At 39.6% G+C, this 19,846-nt stretch overlaps 1 protein-coding gene across 1 annotated transcript; it reads left to right on the top strand.

The window, feature by feature from the left end:
- Positions 1-386: 386 nt before the first annotated feature.
- sez6l2 (seizure related 6 homolog (mouse)-like 2) lies at positions 387-19,229 on the top strand. Its single transcript, XM_071899907.2, has 18 exons — positions 387-444; positions 702-830; positions 918-1,133; positions 5,443-5,576; positions 6,994-7,186; positions 7,686-7,871; positions 8,150-8,333; positions 8,991-9,154; positions 10,336-10,530; positions 13,004-13,142; positions 13,832-14,028; positions 15,736-15,930; positions 16,610-16,804; positions 16,921-17,112; positions 17,607-17,645; positions 18,001-18,118; positions 18,771-18,882; positions 19,110-19,229. Exons 1-18 carry the CDS (start codon positions 387-389, stop codon positions 19,137-19,139), a joined length of 2,676 nt encoding a protein of 891 aa, XP_071756008.1. The 3' UTR covers positions 19,140-19,229.
- The last annotated feature ends 617 nt before the right edge of the window (positions 19,230-19,846 follow it).

Genomic DNA, 19,846 nt, shown 5'->3' with positions numbered 1-19,846 from the left:
TTTATGGGTCTACATCATATATATTGAATTGGTTATCCTCCTATAGATATCGCAGTAACCCACTAATCCGAGTCATTTTGGCCTGTGTGATGTAAACATACGCTCAATACCTGAATTGCGAGGGAATTTTCCTGAATTTTTCAGGGGGAAAATGGTACTATTTCTTCTGGGATCAATGTGATAAACATGACAACTTCAACCTCTAATGAAAGACTGCAGTTCAACAAGAGATATTCCTGCGCCTCTTGATGAAACCCTGCGTGCTAATAAATAATGAGACTGTAATGATGAGATTGTTTTTTTTTCTTTAGATGATCATAGCATCTTTTTGCTTAATCATTCTGCACACTTCAACCCTCACAGGTCACTCAGTCTCATCCAAAGCCATGGGGTTCTCACGTCTTGCTGTGATGCTGTCTGTCACCATGATCCACCTAGCTTCAGGTAACAAATACTGTGTGTGTGTGTGTGTGTGTGTGTGTGTGTGTGTGCGTGTGTGTGTGTGTGTGTGTGTGTGCTCTGATGCATGCACGTTTGTTGTCCCAGCACAATCATGGACTAGTGGTGAGTGGCTTTTAGATTACAGACCAGTGGTTAGAAAAATAGTTATTTGCTGTGCAGTTTGCTTGCCAAGTCCTGCTAATCACGTGCATCTTTAGTTATTTTTGTGAATAACAAATAATGAGTCTTGCCTATTTCAGGAATGAGCTTTGTGACTCCTGAGCCTGATGCTCCACCCACATCAACCCCAGACTCTTATCCACTGGGTGACCTGATCCATGCTGCTCTACAGAGTAAGGAATATTTGGGACAGGCTTCTGTAGGCACAGGTACATTAACATGGGTCTTGGCTTGGTATGATGTGGGTGGCTCATTTGAATTGACACTTACGGCGTTTGAACCTTTGGACTTTGCAGGTACTACGACCAACCCGACGCAGGCTGTGCCCGGGCTCGGCCAGACCGAGTCTGCAGCTACCGTCATATCTCCGGGGGTGCTGACCACAGCTTTAACATCGTCTTCTGCAGCCGGCCACACAGGAGCAAGAAATGCCATGTCCTCACCGCTCATAGAGGAGGAGACCACTACCACTCTGATCACCACAACAACCATAACCACAATGCACATGCCAGGTACCTGCATGGCGCTATGAATTTAATGGGATCTGACTCTCCCAGAGCTGTGGTTGTTTATCTAATTACTGTGGTTCTGATAAAGTGAGGGTAAAATGCTCAAGCAAGTCATTCAGAACCCCAAAGTTTGTAACTCAATGTTTTGCAGACCTGCACCAGCAGTGACAAGTGCTGTGTTTTTATAAACCTAACACATTTCTATTGAATCACATTGGTTCCTGTCGCGACATCGTCTGTTTCTCTCTCCGCCCGCCTTTGAAGAAAGACTAACAAGGAAATCTCTACAGACAAGGTAATGTGAAACAGCCATTTTTAAATTTGAATTATGAAACATAAAAACAAAACAAAAAATTTGATTTAGTTTATAGTGTTACAGGATCAGTCCTCAGTAACCTAATGTTGTATTTTTGTAGCTAGCTATAGAGTTAAGTTAGCAAACCACTAATTATGTTAACTGACATTCTAAAACATCAGCAAGTGTTGATTTTAGGTTTTCAGCTTACTGCTAATATTGCAGTGTTTTTATTTCAGCTAAATTTAGAAGTAGTTAATGACAGCTGCTGGGTGATAATTTGAGTGCTAACAGTCTAATGTTCATGTGTGTTTGTGTATGCTCCTGCGTTTCTCCTGCAAGTGCCATGTAACATGTTTCATGTATGTCCGGGTTACAGGATTCAAGTGTTGAACTTTTGGAGTGAGGTGGAGGGCGAAGGACACAGATGACTGAAGTCTTGGAGACCAGGAGAAGATGAGAGTAAAGAAAGGCTGGTTTGTATATTTCAGATTTTTCAGATTGATTCCAGTGTTGTGAGTGTTGTGGAGCATAAACACAGCAAAAGCCTAGTTTACACACCCTACAAGTTGATAAACAATGAATGTACAAAAATATTAGGGACACTTACTCTTTTCATGAAGTACACTGATGAGGTGAATCCACATAGAAGTCATAATCCATTATTGATTTCCCTTATTAAATGTATACCAATCACAAAGGAGGAGATGTAGATAAAGAGAAGGATTTGTAAGCTTTGAGCCAACTAAGATGTGGATTGTGCTCAGTATCAAGAGATGCCCTAATATTTTAGTACATTCAGTGCAAATGTTTATGAAAATAATATAAAACATAAATTGGTACTATTCTGAAAACACCTTTTGTGATTTTTGTTATCCTTTGGTGATCACCAAATGGAGTTCATTGTTTACCCATTTTGTATTCACTAGTGCATCCCTGCTACCGTCCCATACAGTAATGAAACTCCACACCAAGAAGCTTTTCAAAGGTGGTGTTTTTACTCTTTTCACAGGCTAAAATCTGGGGTCTTTCCTGTCAGTCAAAGGCCTGATACCTGGTGATGTAGGTGATGAAATGCACTCCAGGTCTCCTGTTTGATGGGTTCAGTGACACTACCTCTTTTCCCCTCTGTCCCCCATAACACAAAGCAAGAAAAACACAGTGGTTCACCTGTCTGAACTGCTGGGAGAAGCCAGCTGCATCACCTACATGGACGTTCATGTATTATCCCTTATTGATTTCTGTTATTAAATCTATACCAATCACAAGAGAGGAGATGTAGCTAAAGAGAAGCCAGTCAGAGAAGAATGTTTAAGCTTTGAGACAACTGAGATGTGGATTGTGCAAAAGGGGCTGCGACACAAAGTCAGGAAGATGTCTGCCATATTTTCTACATTGTGTATTTGTTGTCAAGTGACACATTCACTGTTTGTAACTCAAAGTGACATGAAAAGTTTTGTACACAGAAAAATATTTGCAATAAAATTTCAAAATGCCCTTTGTCTTTTAGTAATTACAAAAAAACAAACAGAACATGGATTATGAACACAACCAACAGTTATTCTCAAATCAAATCAAACAATAGCCAGGTGAATGAATATAACCATTGTCATCAGCAGCAGCACCTAATATCAATGTTGTAACATCATAAGAACGGCAGCATTAATTTGACAAAGTATCAGTTAGTTTCACCATGACCAGATAACTAATAATAGAGTTGCTGAAGTGCCAAATGGTGTCCTGTTCAAATGAGTGGCTAAAATGCACTTCAGCAGTGCGCCATGACAACATAAACCTTTGGCTGAAGGGGCTTGGCTGCCTGTATAGCACTCAGTGATGGTGGGTGAGAGCTGTTGTTCATTCTGGTGAAAAAAGAGCATCACCATCACCATAGTGATGGTTTGAAATAAGGATGAGGAAATGGCGTTGAGCATGCAGGTGGTGGGTCAGCTGATTGACACCAGATTTGGGGAGAGAAAGGTCAAGCCAGAGAAAGAGGGGGAGGAGGGGGGGGGTTGATTTGATTAAGCTTCCTCTTGTAGTAGGTGACAACATCGGGTGGAGGGCGGCAGCGGTGGAGGGGAGGGAACGAGGAGAAAGAAGAGAGAGTGGAAAATAGTTTCCAGGTGTAACAAACAGAGGATTGCATTTTAAAAATGTATTTAGACCAATACTGCAGCCTGGAATGGGAAGTAGCAGTATTAACAGAATATTGCTCTGGTGGGACAGTAAACATTGGCTGATATATTCAATATCTGGTCTTATCAACTGATGTCGGTCTATATGGGTACATGTTGTGGTGATTTGGTTTTGTTTTACTTGACTTTTCTGTTTGTGTTTTTATTCTTTTTACTGTGTTTTATTGTTTTTTTGTGTGTGTGTTTTTATTGCAACCTCTGTCTCTAAAACACCTTTCCCCTACAGGCCGTATATGACAAAATTATGGGACAAAGTTTGAATTTTCAAAAGTAGAGAACTATCAAACAATGTTAGCAGGTTGCTAGTATTACCAACACAGTCTCATCTTCAAATTTCCTGAAAAGAGCACAAACTTGGGTGCCGTGGATGCGAATTATGCAACCATTACATTCCCCCACCATGACAGGATTATGTGACCATACCACGAATCACCATAGAGCACAGTATTAAATGACATTTTAAAATGCCTTCGATACATTGCCAGATCAGTCTGCATATCTAAACTTTATTGTATGGCATAAGGTCATATCATTATTTCACAACACTGCCTGCCATTAAGTGTTTCCGCTACATGCAGAAGCTCAGCTGAATCCATCTTTAAGCATGTCCCCTCAGTCTCCTGGCTGATGGTGCAGTGGCCCTTCTGACTGACTCTCCATTTAACACTATCAGCTGAATTATCAAACCTGACATTAAATAATTTAATTTCACCAATGTTGGCACTCTTACAGTAGTTTGAGCTTGTCAATATTCAGAGCATTGTTACCCAAATTAACTGTAGAGCCATCTCCGGACAGCATTAGTATTACCAGGGGAGGTCAGTAATTTGATTTTACCCATGCTCATCGGTAATTTCAGTCAGTCATCTGGACAGTAAAATAATTAACTGGGGGAGAAGCCACACAATTTCACCCACAGCACAGCAAAACAGCTCCGTATCATTTTATTATACTGACTATGTGGTAACTTTTCCCTGTAATTATCAACTCATTATACTGCGTCTTTTGCTGTGGCCTCTACTTCCATGGTGAGCTTTTATTCATTTCCCAGAACAGTTTGAAAGCAAGCTGTCGCTGTGCTCCCTGCAAACCTTGTTAGAAAAGACAATGCTCGCTAAACTAGCTTACTGCTTTTAGAACGTTTTTTTTTCTGTATGTGGTATATTTGAAAATATATTTTGAAAATTTGAAAAGGCACTGTGAAAGTGATGCATTTGGTTTTCAGTTCACTAAAAAATTATTTGTATGTGGCAAGGCAGTTTCTGATAGCTGAAACTTCCGCTTCATTATTGTATTGTGATCTGTAGCAAAATACAGAAAACTATTTGGTTAACTTTTTATGTCTATTTGTCTTAAGTTGGTGAATGTGGTTTTTGCGGTGATATAATCATCTATCATATATCATTGTTTACAGATGCAGCGCAGGATAAAAGAAAGTTTACAATAAATGTGAGGATAAATCCATGGAATTGAGAATAGAGAGTGTAGCTGTACAATGGGACATGTTTTGCCACAAAATGTGATTATTTCAGATTGTGGTGGCAGCAGCAAATTTTTAATGAAGCAGGCAGGTTCAAAGTTCAGTTTGGCCTGACTGTGAAAATAGTGGGGAAAATGAAAAAGCAATGCTCAACTAGAGTGAAAGTGTGTAAGTGTATGAATGTGAGTCAGGCTGTTGCTGAAAAAAAGCATGCATGCTCAGTAAAGCTTCCCTGGCTAAATTACGTTGTTTTTTTTTAAAGTTAAGCCTATTTCTCCACACAAACATACACACTGAATACTTAATCTTTCTTCTCCCACCTCTTCCCTCTTCTCACAGTACAATGCAATGCGACTCTGTCAGCGATGGAGGATATCGTAGAGTCACCAGACCCTGCGTCTTCACCTTCTTTTTCCCCTCTGGAATGCACCTACAGCATTACTGTGTATGCAGGTTACGGTGTGGAAATTCAGGTAATGTATCTTATCTCCATGTGAATCAGTAAGCAGTAAATCACAGGAAATGCAAAGACAATTCTTCCCACTGTCAAAACAAAGTCCATTCAATTTGATCTTACTTTAGGATTCTGTGCTTTTCTGGTTAATGAGAGGAATATAGTACAAAAACGATATTTTTATTATTTTTTTTTTTTTTATATTTCTTAGTAGAAGAAGTCATAGTTAAAGCATTTAATCGACCTACAAAATTTTGCAGTCAGAATCAACAAATTCAGCTGCTGTACACTCCCACAGTGCAGACATGAGAGCCAATTATTTATCAGTTTATTTGAATGTGATATCAGCTCTGTGGCTCCCTAGTTAATTAGTTGGTTTAATCTCTTCTATGGTGAATACAGTAACGTTAGGCTACTTGGCTTGCTAATTAACATTAGCAAACATAGCTTAAAACATATTACATACACAAGTACTTATACAACAATATGATTTATTATAAAATGTCAGAGTATTTGTTGCATTACGATCATTTTAAGATTTACAGTAGCTCTATATCACCATGCATCACTGCATTGTAGAAGTCCGTGTAAACTAATCAATGGCGAACATCCTCTCATCGTGTGACATCATGTATTCATCATTTGCACATGAGAAGAGCATTATGGGACAATTAAGGTGTGAAGATTCAAGTTAATTTGGTAACACTTTGTAGCAATCACTAATAAATGGTGAAGTAATCATTGTTTAGCATTTATTAATTATCATTTAATGTTAACTACAATGTATTGAAGATCAGTAAATTTGTTCAAATTACATTGCGTACTAATTAATGGTAATTGGGTAGTGTAACTTATTTTATCATCTATCAATGACATGTTAATAAATTAATCATTTGTGTACTGTATCATAACCGTTAAGAATTTAAATCAATAAGTGATAACAAGCTAACAATTTGGTAGTAATTCTGATCTTACTGATGTCAATTACAGGCCATAAGCTGTTTTAGACCTTTAGATGTTGTTGCAATTCCTTGGTCGCCAGTAGAGGTCAATAAAGTCATGGATCACTTACTGCCCCTTTAAGTAGCCTAGGTGTTTAAGTGTTTAGTAGTAGTATTAGTAGTAGTTTATTGGCAGCAACATCACATGTTTACAAGACAGCTGTCAGTTGAAACACTGAATTACTGTGCTGTAACATTAAAGAGAGCAAAACAAATCAACAGCTTCATTAAAATATTTTTAAAATCAACTTCTGTTTAGGATTGTTGTGAGGTAGGATAGGGGGCGAACTCTGATATCTGGAGAGCGAGCAGGATGGAGAAGGAGTAGCAGGAGGAGGAAGACCCTAACCCTGTCCTAAAATGTTCATCACACAGTAGGACATTGTCCCTTACAGTACTGTTTTCCATGTTGTTTTTTTCCCGTTTTCCCTCTAGGTGAGGAAGGTCAACCTGTCTAAGGAAGAGTCTCTGACGATCCTGGGGTATGGAGGTTTGGGACCAGAGCTGTTGGCCAACGAGACTCTGATGAGAGAGGGTCAGGTGATCCGCAGTTCAACCAATCAGGTGCACATTCACTATCGCAGTCTCCGACAGACCAACCACGGCATGTTCAGCCTCCACTATCAAGGTAAATAACACTCATTTGCTTGGATCCTTCAGGGTAACAGAAAAATAAAGAGACAAGGCAGGTCTTTTCCTTGATAGGTTAGAAATCTCTCATACAAGTAAAGGCTAGTACTTTGATACTATTGCCCAACAAAATTGCCTATGATAAAAACCTGGCAACCCACAAGGCAGCAGGGTTGTACAGTGGCCTTTTGTTTCCATAGGAACACATGCACCTAACTTGAAAAAAATTGGTAACATTACATTGTGTAAGTGTATTTTCACTAAACTCTACTTCACACTTCCTTCAGAGTGCTTCCTCTGCCCAGCCTTGTTTAGCCAAGCCACATAGAGCTTCATACTGTTGGTCAAGTTCAGGAGTATGCCTAATGAGGTGTGAGGGGGTGATGCAGAACAGATTATATTTACTATGTTTCAAGTCCAAGTGTATATCTCTCATTATACTTCAGTTATATCATGAATTTTCCTCTTCCTTCCTATCTCTCAAAAAACGTCACCAGCCTTCCTGCTGTCCTGCCCGTTCCCTCTGTCTCCTGAGGGGGGCGGAGTGACGGTGACAGACATCCATCCTGGAGGTCAGGCCCACTTCCACTGTGATCCAGGTTTCCAGGTCCGGGGCCATGAGGTGGCTACCTGTGTCAACACAACACAGCCACACTGGAGCACTCCTGAGCCACAGTGTGTTGGTCAGTTGCATGTGCACAATGTCTTTCTTTCTTTCTTTCTTTCTTTCTTTCTTTCTTTCTTACAAAACTGCTGAATGTATTGTATTCATCATGCACCAGTGCACCAGTGAAAGCCAAAATAAATTCCAAAATAAAATAAATAAATAAAAACATTTTGCATTGCATGTAAGGTTTAAAATCACTGGTTATCAGCAATCATTGGCTAGTCTTTAATTTCATTGTGATTTTTATGGTGGTGGATTTTGGGAAATAATGTATGGGATGTTATTTTTCCTTAGCTGTGTCGTGTGGAGGGTGGATTCGTAATGCAACAGTGGGCCGGATACTGTCACCTCCTCCTCCGTCTGTCAGCAACCACAGTAATGGAAACAACCTGAGCTGCCATTGGTTAATAGAAGCCAAGGAGGGTCACAAACTCCACCTACACTTTGAGAGGATTGCACTGGATGAGGATGATGATAAGTAAGATAAATCAGTGTGTTTTTTCACTGACTTGTGTCTCATACAGTCTGGTTTCTCCCAGACTGTGCACAACAGTTTTATCATTAAGACCACATGGAGTACAGATTATTACAAATGCATATATCAAACTTAAAGATTATGAGTCTTGTTTGCTATGGTGAATCAAAATTTGCATGTTTTGTTTTGAGATGCCTCCTCAATCCTTTGCAATTTATGTTCCTCTTAAAATGTCACATTTTCAAGAGGTCTGGTGCAGTCATAGAGCAGATTAGAGCATTGCAGATCATTTAACGATCAACACATATCATAAATAATTGGCTTTATTACAAAGAATGCAAATTGAAAAGTCATAATCTACTAATAAAGTAATCAACATTATTTAATTGTCTGGGTGAAGACATTATGTTAATCAGAACTGTTTAATCTAAGCATTACACTATAGATTTGAAAGTTTTATCCTTGACTTCACAAATGTGATCATATGTGTATCATCAACTCACTACCCATGTGCATGCACAGTTGTCCTGAGGGCCTTTTGTCCAGTTCACACACTGCTCACAGCTGGGGTTCTTGGCTAACTCGCTTTTGATAGAGCATCTCACTCTTCTATCAGGTTTACTAATCCCATCAGTCTCTTTTGTGGTTCGTTCCTCTTAGGTTAATTGTGCGCAGTGGAAACAGCTCCCTGTCTCCTCCACTCTTTGACTCAGACCTGGACGATGTTCCTGAGCGTGGGCTGCTGAGCGAGAGCTCCATGCTGTACCTGGAGCTCACAGCCGATTCCTCCTCCATCCCTCTGCTGCTGGCACTGCGGTATGAGGGTGAGCAGAGAGACTCCTGATACTTATCCTGCATCCTCTCTCTTCCATGAGCAAGCCTTTTCCTTACTCAACAAAACACAAAGGCAGCAGCAGAGCTGCACCTCATTCTGTCACATTTTTGCCAAGTTTGATCAAAACTAATCTCGAGGTTTAGCAGTGAGGAAGAAACAGTACTGAAACCTAACATAAGAACAATTCTTTCAAGAAGCACCGTGTTAAGATGATCACAAGATGGTTAAAAAAATTATGTGTAATTTTTGAAAGCATTCTCCCTGAAAACCAGTCAGATTCAGTCTAATACTTGATACAATTAAAATAACTCACCACAGAATTTAATAGACTTTGGATTAACATTGGGATTGTCATTTTCTTCAGTTTTATTAAAAAGTAATAATAATAATAATAGTTAATATAATAAACTGACATTTTACTGAAGCTGTAGCTTCTAAAACTAAAAGTAAAAGTCACCATGGATTGATATGAGTTGACTACAACCAAAATGGGAATGGAGTTTAATAGGAGGCGGCCCTCTAGAAATGCAAGGCCCTCTCCTCATTAGTTTCTTGTTGTGCATAAGAGGGGCCTAATGAGGCAACAAAGTGCTTATAGTCTGCCCACGCTTCTGTGGGATTTATTTTGGGCCTTGATGGTGCTCACTCCTGCAGCCTTTATTTCGTTTCTACCGCCTGAACTTTTTTAGCCAAAGGGAATTAGGGGTTTGGGGGGTACAGAGCCCAAGTTAAAAGCTACATTTCTCCCACACCCATAAACTGGGGTTGCATAATTTCTTCAGGCAACTAAGTGAAGGAGAACAACTTCCTTTCTGACGCTTAAAACTATTCTGAAACAAATGAAACTGAAACCAAAACAAAAAAATCACTGAAAAAATAATCTAATCGGTTCTTAAATCTATACAAATCTAACTGGAAATGCATGGAATATTGAACACATTTTTGCCAGTGGGTTGACTTGGCCCAAGAGATGCATGAGATGAATACTTTTACAAGCTAGATGTTTAGCTGTTGTTTAACTATTGTGCCTTTTTGTAGTACAGAAAATGAAAAACGTATACACAAAAAGTTGGGATTGAGGGGGAGATACTTATTGTAACTGGTACACACACACACACACACACACACTGCTTCTTACCTCTCTCTCTCTCTCTCTCTGTCTTCTTTTAGCTTTTGATGGTGAACATTGCTGGGAGCCCTACATGCCCCATGGAAATTTCAGCAGCAGTGACATCACATATCAGCTGGGCACCACTGTTACCTTCACCTGCTCTCCGGGCTTCGTCATGGAGCAAGGCTCAGCCATGATCGAGTGTGTCAACCCCAGCGATCCGCATTGGAATGACAGTGAGCCTGTGTGCAAGGGTAAGTGTTTGCTTTTCATTTCCTTTATCAGAAGTGTGCTCTGTGTGCCCTTTCTTATCCTTCTTCCGTCCTTCTTTCCTTCCGTTCTGGGCCACATTTCCTAGATTTAATCGACCTTAATCCTCTGTGAGTTCATGCTTCCAGAAGTGTTTCCCAGACGAGCACGCAGAGTTTTGACATTCAGGACAGCGTGTGGATTCTATAATCACCCATTACACAACAATTTGAGGATGAAGAGAGAAAGACATTCAATCAGTTTCTAGATGTAGTACTGGAATTGAATTGTGCTGAATGTGAGATGCTGTAGCATGAAGTGGAGAGCCACGCTGACTGTGTCATCCGCTGATCTGTTGGCATGCGATGCAAACTGAAAGGAACAGACGGTGCAATGATGTCAGTACCACTCGTCTGTAGTCATTAGGGCAGGAGATATGTTTTTCTGGGATAACTGTGGAAGATAAAACACCGGCAGGGACTTTGCACCGGGCCAAGGTCTGGCTGAAAACTCAAGTGCCATATTATCAACATGATGTTAAAAGTGACGTTGTGCCCAGTGTGGAGGAGAGGTTAGAGGCTTCAGCAGGGTCCTGAGAACTGGTTTTGGAGGAGGGTTGCCTCTCATGCCTCCGATGGACATTGTTCAGCTGGTTAGGTAATGACAGATCAGCCTGTGGTTGGGAGAGCTTTGCGTCTGTGGCTGGTACTATTTTATAGAGCTCTCCCAAATCCAGGTGCACGCACTGGAGCAAAAGTGTTGTTCCAGATTCTGCTTGTGTTCAGTCTCGGTGGTCGTGTCTGTCTTATCCAGCTCATATTGCGCTCAGTCTTATTACCACTTTTCATGACCCTTCATAGCCTTCTCAGATTGTAAGGGAACTATGTTTTGTTACTGCTGTATTTGACTGTTTTGGCTGGAATGCAGTGTTCCTCACAGAAGCCGGTGTAGGATGAAAACTGTCTTCATGCACTGATCTATTCCATCACATGTTTCGGTGAACACATGCCAGAGCGATGAGTCCAGGCAGTCCTGGATCCGCTCCACAGCCTAACCTGGCCGCACACACACTTGGTTTTTAGTCCGGCTTGGCAGTTTCAAGCCTCGGTTTGTAAGAAGGAATCAGGAGGCGCTTTGCATGATCTGAGTTACTTAAGGCGGCTGGTGGGAGAGCAACACCTGGCATCGTGTGCTACAGCGGTCCAGAGTTCGCTCTACTGACGCACCTCACCAACTGCTTGTATTGTATTTCTGTTAGGGTCACAAGTTAATATGGTGGAAGTCAAATATATTGATGCTAGTAGTGTCAGAGTGATCATTCTCAACAGCTTAGATTTGATCTGCCATAATAGATAGATTAAGCTGACTATTCACTTAGGCCATCACTACACACAGAAAAATAAAGGTGCGAACTGGAACTGAAAATGGTTCTTCGGAGTGATGCCACAGAAGAACCATTTCTGGTTCCACAACCATATGGTTCTTTGGGATATTAAAAGGTTCTTAATTCTTCGTTATTGGATGGTGGGTGATGGCATAAATGTGGAAAATAACCAAACCCCTCCATAGTATATATTGTGCAATTGCAAATGAGGCTATACAAGGGCAGATAAACAAAAACACAATGCAGGGGTCTAAGCAAAGGAGTGCAGAAATGGTTCTTTAAAAGGTTCTTTGTGGAACTAGAAATGGTTCTTCTATGGCATCACTCCGAATTGTTGCTGCACTCCATGACATCATATGTATTGTACTGTATTGTCTGTGGATTTCATCTTTTGTGTTGTATTGTGTGTATATGGCACTCTATTGCCTTTTTACATCTGTATATTTCCTGCCCAGGGACTGCGGATGAAAATCAGCTCTAGAGTTAAGTTAGAACAGTGTTGTTCATGGTCCCTGACAAATAAATAATAATGAAAACATTTTTCTTTTTTTAAAGGCCATTGCAACAGGAATGTGAAACCGAAATTGATGTCAATTTATTATCCTTTTGTACTGTGGCCGATCTACAAAACTCAATTCAAAGTCTTGAAAGTGGAATATATTGAAATTCACTTATCTGCTCTACAACTGACCCAGATGTCAAAGGTCTGTAAGTGGTTTTAAAGGAAGTAGTGTGCAGATGAAGTGTAACAGTTATGAAATCTTTTTGAAACATCTCAATATATTAGGTAAGCTGGTCTTCATGATGATAACTCTACAAAGGCTGTGGGAACTTGTGCTCTTTGCTTTATAATATTTTGTACGTCTCTCTGTCTCTTCTTTGTGTGCTCTCTGAAACCTTCATCACCTCTCCCCCATCATTTCTCTTCTTTTATACCTTTATTTATCTTCTCCCCCTCCATTAATATTTTATTTCTCATCACTTCACTCACTTTTCCCTTTCCTTCCCCCATCGTTATTTCATCACCCTTTGATCTTCCCTTCAGTCCATTAGTGTACCTCCTCACCTTGATTTCTCTCTTCCTACCCTGTAAGCTGTGTGTGGAGGGGAGCTGACCGAGCCCTCCGGCACCGTCCTGTCTCCTGATTGGCCCCAGAGCTACTCCAAGGGGCAAGACTGTGTATGGCAGATCCGTGGTAACGAGGAGAAACGTATTGAACTGGATGTACAGATGTGAGTATAGCTAGTTTGATCTGTGTTTCTGTTGAAACTACTCATAGCTGTGTCGATACTTTTCAGCCTGGCTTTTTCAGGTCCCAGTTTGAATCAATAAATTGAATAATCATGTAAAGACCAATATAGATAATGGAGAATTTTACATAACTAATGATACAAACACTTCATATAAAAGCTTTCTTGTTATTTATGTCACAAAGAAATTAGCAAAATTGTAGAAGCTCTGCAGATAAAGTAAACAAATCCCTAATGTTGAATTCTCAGATTTTTGCTTTACAGATTTTGTTTCAGATTTGATAATTTGCTGCCTGAGTTAAATTTCTCACAGATACCATAGCTGTAGGAGGTTGGTTATTGGATACTTAATATAAACTTGTATAGTTTTGTAGCTGTATTTTTATACTTGCTGTATAATTTCTATCTATCATCTTTCATCCATAAAATGCACCTCAGTGCTCAGTACAATTAACCATGAAAGTAAAACAGTTACAACGGAGTGAATGGGAAAAAATAAGGTCATGTTAGAGATGATAGTCATGCATAGTCTACTGCCTTTCCTGTCTTTCTTCTCCTTGTTCTGACTAATAAAATGCCTCAGGTGGGCAGACTGCCCACACTGAAGAAAGGATCTCTTTGAAGTGAATTCTCATTTCTTTTTTTCTCATTGGTGTCTTTCCCTCTTGAAGTTTGAATATCCGCCACACTGATGTGCTGACTATTTTTGATGGACATGATCTCATGTCCCACGTGATCGGCCAGTACCTGGGGTCCAAAGAGCGCTTCCAGGTTGTATCTGGGGGGTCAGAGGTCACCATTCAATTTCAAAGTGATCCAGATGATTCCAGTTTCATCCTAAGTCAGGGATTCCTCATTCATTATCGTGGTAAGTATGCTCTGTAAGTACATGAATTTAATTATTTGGTTCCAATTATATTATATTCCACGTTTGGCATATGCACTCAAATTGTATGGCAGCAAGTTACTACTTTAAAATGCAATGGAATGCAAAAGCATTGCACAACATGGTGCCTGAGATGTGTTTGTCCTCTGAAGAAATAGATCCCACAGTGGACATGCTCACTGAAGTCAGTAGATCAAAGTCAACTCTTCCCAAGCCCCCTAGTATTTATGTATTCACCAAATCCATTGTGTGTTCCTGGATCCATGTTTTGTGAGTAACTGCCAAAACCTTCATGCGGTTGATATTTAATTTACCAGTACACAGGATATGATGCAACTACCCCTTGTGCTATTTTGGGAGAGCTCCTCTAGAAATAGAAATCTCGCTCGGATGTTAGAGGAGCAGGTATGCCACTGGATTTATCAAGTGGCCTCTTCCCATCACACTTATACCTAGTTCACAACATTGCACACTAATTTCTGAACTCGCTATTGGTCTCAACAGGTCTTCAAACAGCCCGCTCAGCAGCTCAGAACTCAAATAGTACCAACAATAGTAAGCTAAAGGGACGGTTGACTCTTGTATCCGCAAACTGTAAGCTTAATTATGTAAGACAAGTTTAACAAGAGCTGGGAATGCTGTATGACTAGCCACTACTCCTCAAATCCTTGCCATCATATGATATATAACTTCTGTCTTAGTCATAGATTTTTATCTTTGGGACCCCGACCTTTGTGTCCTGCAGTAATCCCTGACCACGAGTCCCTAACTCCCTGAGCAAACTGGTAGTTAATGTGGCTGCAAATCCACGGCACCTCATAATTGCAAGGGGAAATGTTAAGTGCTCATCAAATTTGTTGATCAGTTATTTAGGAAGGGATTTACACAAACACTGTGACATCCTCATGAGAAAAATCTGTTTAGATGATGATTCCTCAAAGATTATGTTCTGCTCACAGAGATGAAGCAGACAGTATTTGCGCTTTATATTTTATTAAAGTCAGCACGAGATTGAGATCATGAGGCCGATTTCTAGACAAATGTACATATTTTACACATTTTGTCTCAACACGGTCATCATTCAAATAGTTTTAATAATCTTTAATCTTCTCTTTCACTGATAGATAATTTAGAATGGCTGTATTCTGTTTATCACCCTGAGTGTTTTTTCTTGTGGCCTGACCTAGCTGGCCCGTCAAAATAGTCAGTTTTGTAAAGTAAGCAGCACACAGTTAAACAGTGGGTTTGGTCATAATAAATAATGTTGCTTCTTTTACTGAAGGTATAAGCGCAATTGTAATTAAATGCTTTTGTTATTGTGCTGCCATGCTGCCACCAACGTTTGGATGGTGTAACATGAGGAGAAGAAACATTGGAGTTTGTTATTGCTATATGGCTAAATTTGAAGCTAATATTGAAGCTTTTACTCGGCAAATGATACCAGGGTTACAAAAATCAAAACATTTTTTTTCAACTACTGCAATTTTGCACTGGACACCAACTGTCATGGACACATAAAATACTTATAGGTTCTATCTGCATTTTGGACAGAAAAGCATTTTACACATCTAAAGCAATATGCCAAAAACTATCACAGATGTATTTATTGATGAACAGATAATGAGCAGATTAACTTTTTCTACCCATCTTCTCTTTATAATTTAAATGCACTCTCTCTGTGTCATGCAGAGGTGGAGCCGAATGACACCTGCCCCACCCTCCCTCAGATTGAGTATGGCTGGATCAGCTCCTCCCACTCCTCTCCTGTGAGAGGCAGCGTGTTGACCTATCAGTGCCAACCAGGATATGACATCAGCGGCTCCGACATCATTACATGCCAGTGGGACCTTTCCTGGAGCAGCAGTCCACCTACTTGTGTTAAAGGTGAGACAAGTTGGGGCTCATACTGTATTTTAAAACCCCAATCCAAAATCCAGACAGGAACTTTTGATATGGACTGGCATGTGTATGTGATAAGTAAATATGAGGTTTTTATAGTATTTTGAAGCTAAGGGGGTTGACAGTTGTATTTTGTGTTAACATTGGACAAGAAAGATGTGAAAAGTTCATGTTTTTAGTTTTATTATATAGACTTAAAAATATTTAATTCCAAGCAAAAACACATTGGGGCTTCTTTCTACTTTCTGATTGCCTGTATGTTTTTTACTTGTGGCCTTCTCATAGTTTTATTGATTTATTCTTTTATCTACACCCTTTTACTTGTGTTTTATCTTTGTTTTATGCTTTCATTGGTTTTTATTTGTCTCTTTTATTCAATATATTGTTGCTTTGCTTATCCCTTGTTGTTGTAATTGTTATTTTTCTTGTCTTTTATGTTTTATGTCAAGCACTTTGTTACTTTGTTTAGAAAAGTGCTATATAAATAAAGTTATTAAGTTATTATAATTAATGCAGTTAGGATTCACATAGCTGTTGTTTTTCTGTTCTGTGTATTGAGACATTTTTAATGAAGTCCCACCACAGGATCAAATTAAACACCAACATGATGTTGGAGCCTTGTAAATTGTAAATTGTATGATGTGTCCCACATTGTCCCCTGCAGTCCAGCAGTGTCCTGATCCAGGCGAGGTGGTGAATGGAGCGCGTTCTGTGCGTCCTGAGGCTGGTTTTGCCGTCGGGACAGTGGTCCGTTTCTCTTGTAACCAGGGTTATCAGCTGGAAGGTCCCAGCCAAATCTCCTGCCACGGGCGGGACACTGGCACCCCCAAATGGAGCGACCGCAGCCCGAAGTGTGTCTGTGAGTCCCATCCTTGCCACCCAGTGTGTTCACCGGTCTGTTTGTTAAGCCTGTTGCACACAGCAGAAACTAAGTGCAAATACTTAATTGTCCTCTGTTTGTTTTTGTGTAAACAGTAAAATATGACCCATGCCCAAACCCTGGCGTTCCTGACAATGGTTACCAAACCTTGTACAAGCACAGCTACCAAGCAGGGGAGACGCTGCGCTTCTTCTGTTATGAGGGCTACGAACTCATCGGTGAGGTCATTATCAACTGCGTCCCAGGCCATCCGTCTCAGTGGAACAGCCCACCGCCCTTTTGTAAAGGTAAAGGCTGTCACCATGTGTCTCAACATACTAATATGCTAATTTTGTGATTTGGACTTTCTTTGGGCAATGTTTGCAGTCTGGAAACAGAACAGGAAAATTGCTCAAAACATCTCATCTGCAATTTCCCCAGTCTGAATTAATGAAGTTTTATATTTCTCTAATATACTTAACGCCACCCAATGGGATAGGAAGAGTTTGTGTTAAGAATGCCATTAACTGTCTAACAAAGTTTGATGCAAAGTTTGTGGACTATGGAGGTGTTGTGCTCTTCCATCTTATACAATATATTTGGTAATAGAAGATAAAGTAGCAAGAAGAAAAATGATAGTGAGATCCTGAAGGTGCAGTCAGGATAGAAATGTATTTCAAGGATCCAGGCTTCCATCTGGCTTCCAGGTTATTCATCGCAGGCATAATAACAAACAGCTTGTTTTCTGTCTCCTGAAATCATGACAATGTCCTCTGTCTCTGTCTCTCTCTGTCTCTCACAGTGGCATATGAGGAGCTTTTGGATGATCACAAATTAGAAGGTGATTTTTTTTTCTCAAGTCCAAGTCCATTGGGTCATAATGTTTTAGGCATCTATCCAGACATAGACCATCAAATCATATTTGTAACTTCCACTGGGTAAAAATGTTTGAAATGTAGGAAGGTGTGAATTGGGAGTTGTGTATTGGTTTACTACAGACATGATGTCCTGTTTTTATAAAAGTCAAAGTTTCTCCAGATTTAGTATTTATGTGTTTCCATTAAAGTAATTTGTGATGGTAGATTAATAACCCAATGGAAAGTACATTTATTAGGAACAGAAAAAAACTCACAACAATCAGTAGAGCCATTACCTGTCACTTTCTGATTCATTTTCATGTTTTCTCTATCGTACAGTTTCCCAGTCATTCGAGCCGTCCCATCAGATACTGAGCGAGAACATTGCCTTGGCAATAATTCTGCCCATCATCCTGGTCATCCTTTTGATTGGAGGAATTTACATGTATTATACGAAGTAAGTGATACTCAATTGCATCACCTGTTTGTCTCTTTGTGAATGACTAAGGTAATCAAATTCAATGTAAAAAGTTGATGTCCAGTGTTATTGTCATCCTGTTGCTTGATAGAATCAAAGTAGTGAGAAAACATGCGCCAACCAAAGAAAGTCAACTTTTCTGCTATTTCTCATCTAAACTCCTCTCCTCGCATCGAAGGAGGAGGAAGGGATATAGTTATTGGATTATAACAAAAGTAATGACTTAGTTTTTTGATTGGAAACTGTACCATTATTACTGAAATCGAAATAGTAATTTGTTACACTACTTGTGACTGGGAAAAGTAATAGTATTGCTGTAACATGTTACTGAGTGATGCATTTCTACCCAACACTGAACATGATAAATACTTAAAGGTTATATAACCCAATATATTATTTTTTTTCTGATCTGAAACCGATTGTCTCAATGCACATTATATGTTTTATTCTGTGCTGAGCTTTACCGCTGCTTTGGGTTTTCTGTTGTTCCCCTTGGAGTGAGATTGTGTGATATCTGTGTGTGAAGGGAATGCAAGAACCAACACTTTGGGAAAGCTATCCAACTCAGTTCATTATAATATTAATTTATACTCTCTAGCCCTCATTCATGCACACTCTTTCTCACCCACAGCATATGCAGACTAGAGTGGAAGCCTCTATTCTGGAAGTCTCTTTCTCACACACACTCCTACAGTCCCATTACAGTCGAGTCGGATTTCAACAACCCGCTTTATGAGGCAGGGGTGAGTGTGAGGCTAATGCTATAAGCTATATGCTATAATGCTATATATGTGTGTGCTTCATATTTGGTTTTATTGAGACTATATAGTATTTTATAGTGTCTACTCCATAGTTTATAGTATTGAAATATGGAATACTGGAATACTAATCTTACTTATCCTGTCAATAAAATGTTGTGTTAGAACATGCCAAGTAACTTGAATTGATTTTATTCTCACTTTGCCCGCAGGATACACGGGAATATGAAGTATCCATTTAAAGAAAAAATGTCTTGAGGAGAATTCAAAACCACGGGAGGATTCAATTCTTTTGGAAGACAAGTTCCTTACTCTAAGATGGCCTCACTCCCCTTTTTATCATTCTTTTTCCTTCTCTTTCAGTTTCACCATCACTATGTTCCTTATAGACGTGCTTTACTTTATATTTGTTTGAGCAGATGTGGTGGTCTCCCAGTTGTGGGCTCTTCTTCACAGTCCAACTTTAAGTATCATTAGGACTGGTGCCTTATGAAGGGTAAGACATGAATAACAGAAGAAATGACAGAGTGGGAGGCATAAGAGCAGGAAGGGGAAAAAGGAGAAGGGAAACGGATTTGTGTAATAACTTAAATTATTATGAGGCCAAAACATTAGAGAACTTGGCAATACTTTATATGTAACAATCAATGGTAACAATGCTGAATGATTTTCTTTAATTTTCATTGTGGCTCATGTTACATTTTGAGATGTATTCAAGGGGATGAATGTTTTATTTTCAATAATGATAAAACGTTTGAGCTCGTCATTTTCTCTCTCTTCCTCTCTCTCTCTTTCTCTCTCTGTAACACACACATACACAAATTGAATGTAAATATTTGACTTAATATTGACTGAGGCTGATATATATATTTACATATATATATATATATATAAGCCTCAAATATATATATATACACTTATACATGGTGGCGGGAGGTTATCTATTTTC

This window comes from Centroberyx gerrardi, chromosome 7 (genome assembly GCF_048128805.1).
Source record: "Centroberyx gerrardi isolate f3 chromosome 7, fCenGer3.hap1.cur.20231027, whole genome shotgun sequence".
NCBI classification, from domain to species: Eukaryota; Metazoa; Chordata; class Actinopteri; order Beryciformes; family Berycidae; genus Centroberyx; species Centroberyx gerrardi.
The sequence above is the reverse complement of the archived record's forward strand: the minus strand, read 5'-3'. Positions and strand labels throughout refer to the sequence as shown.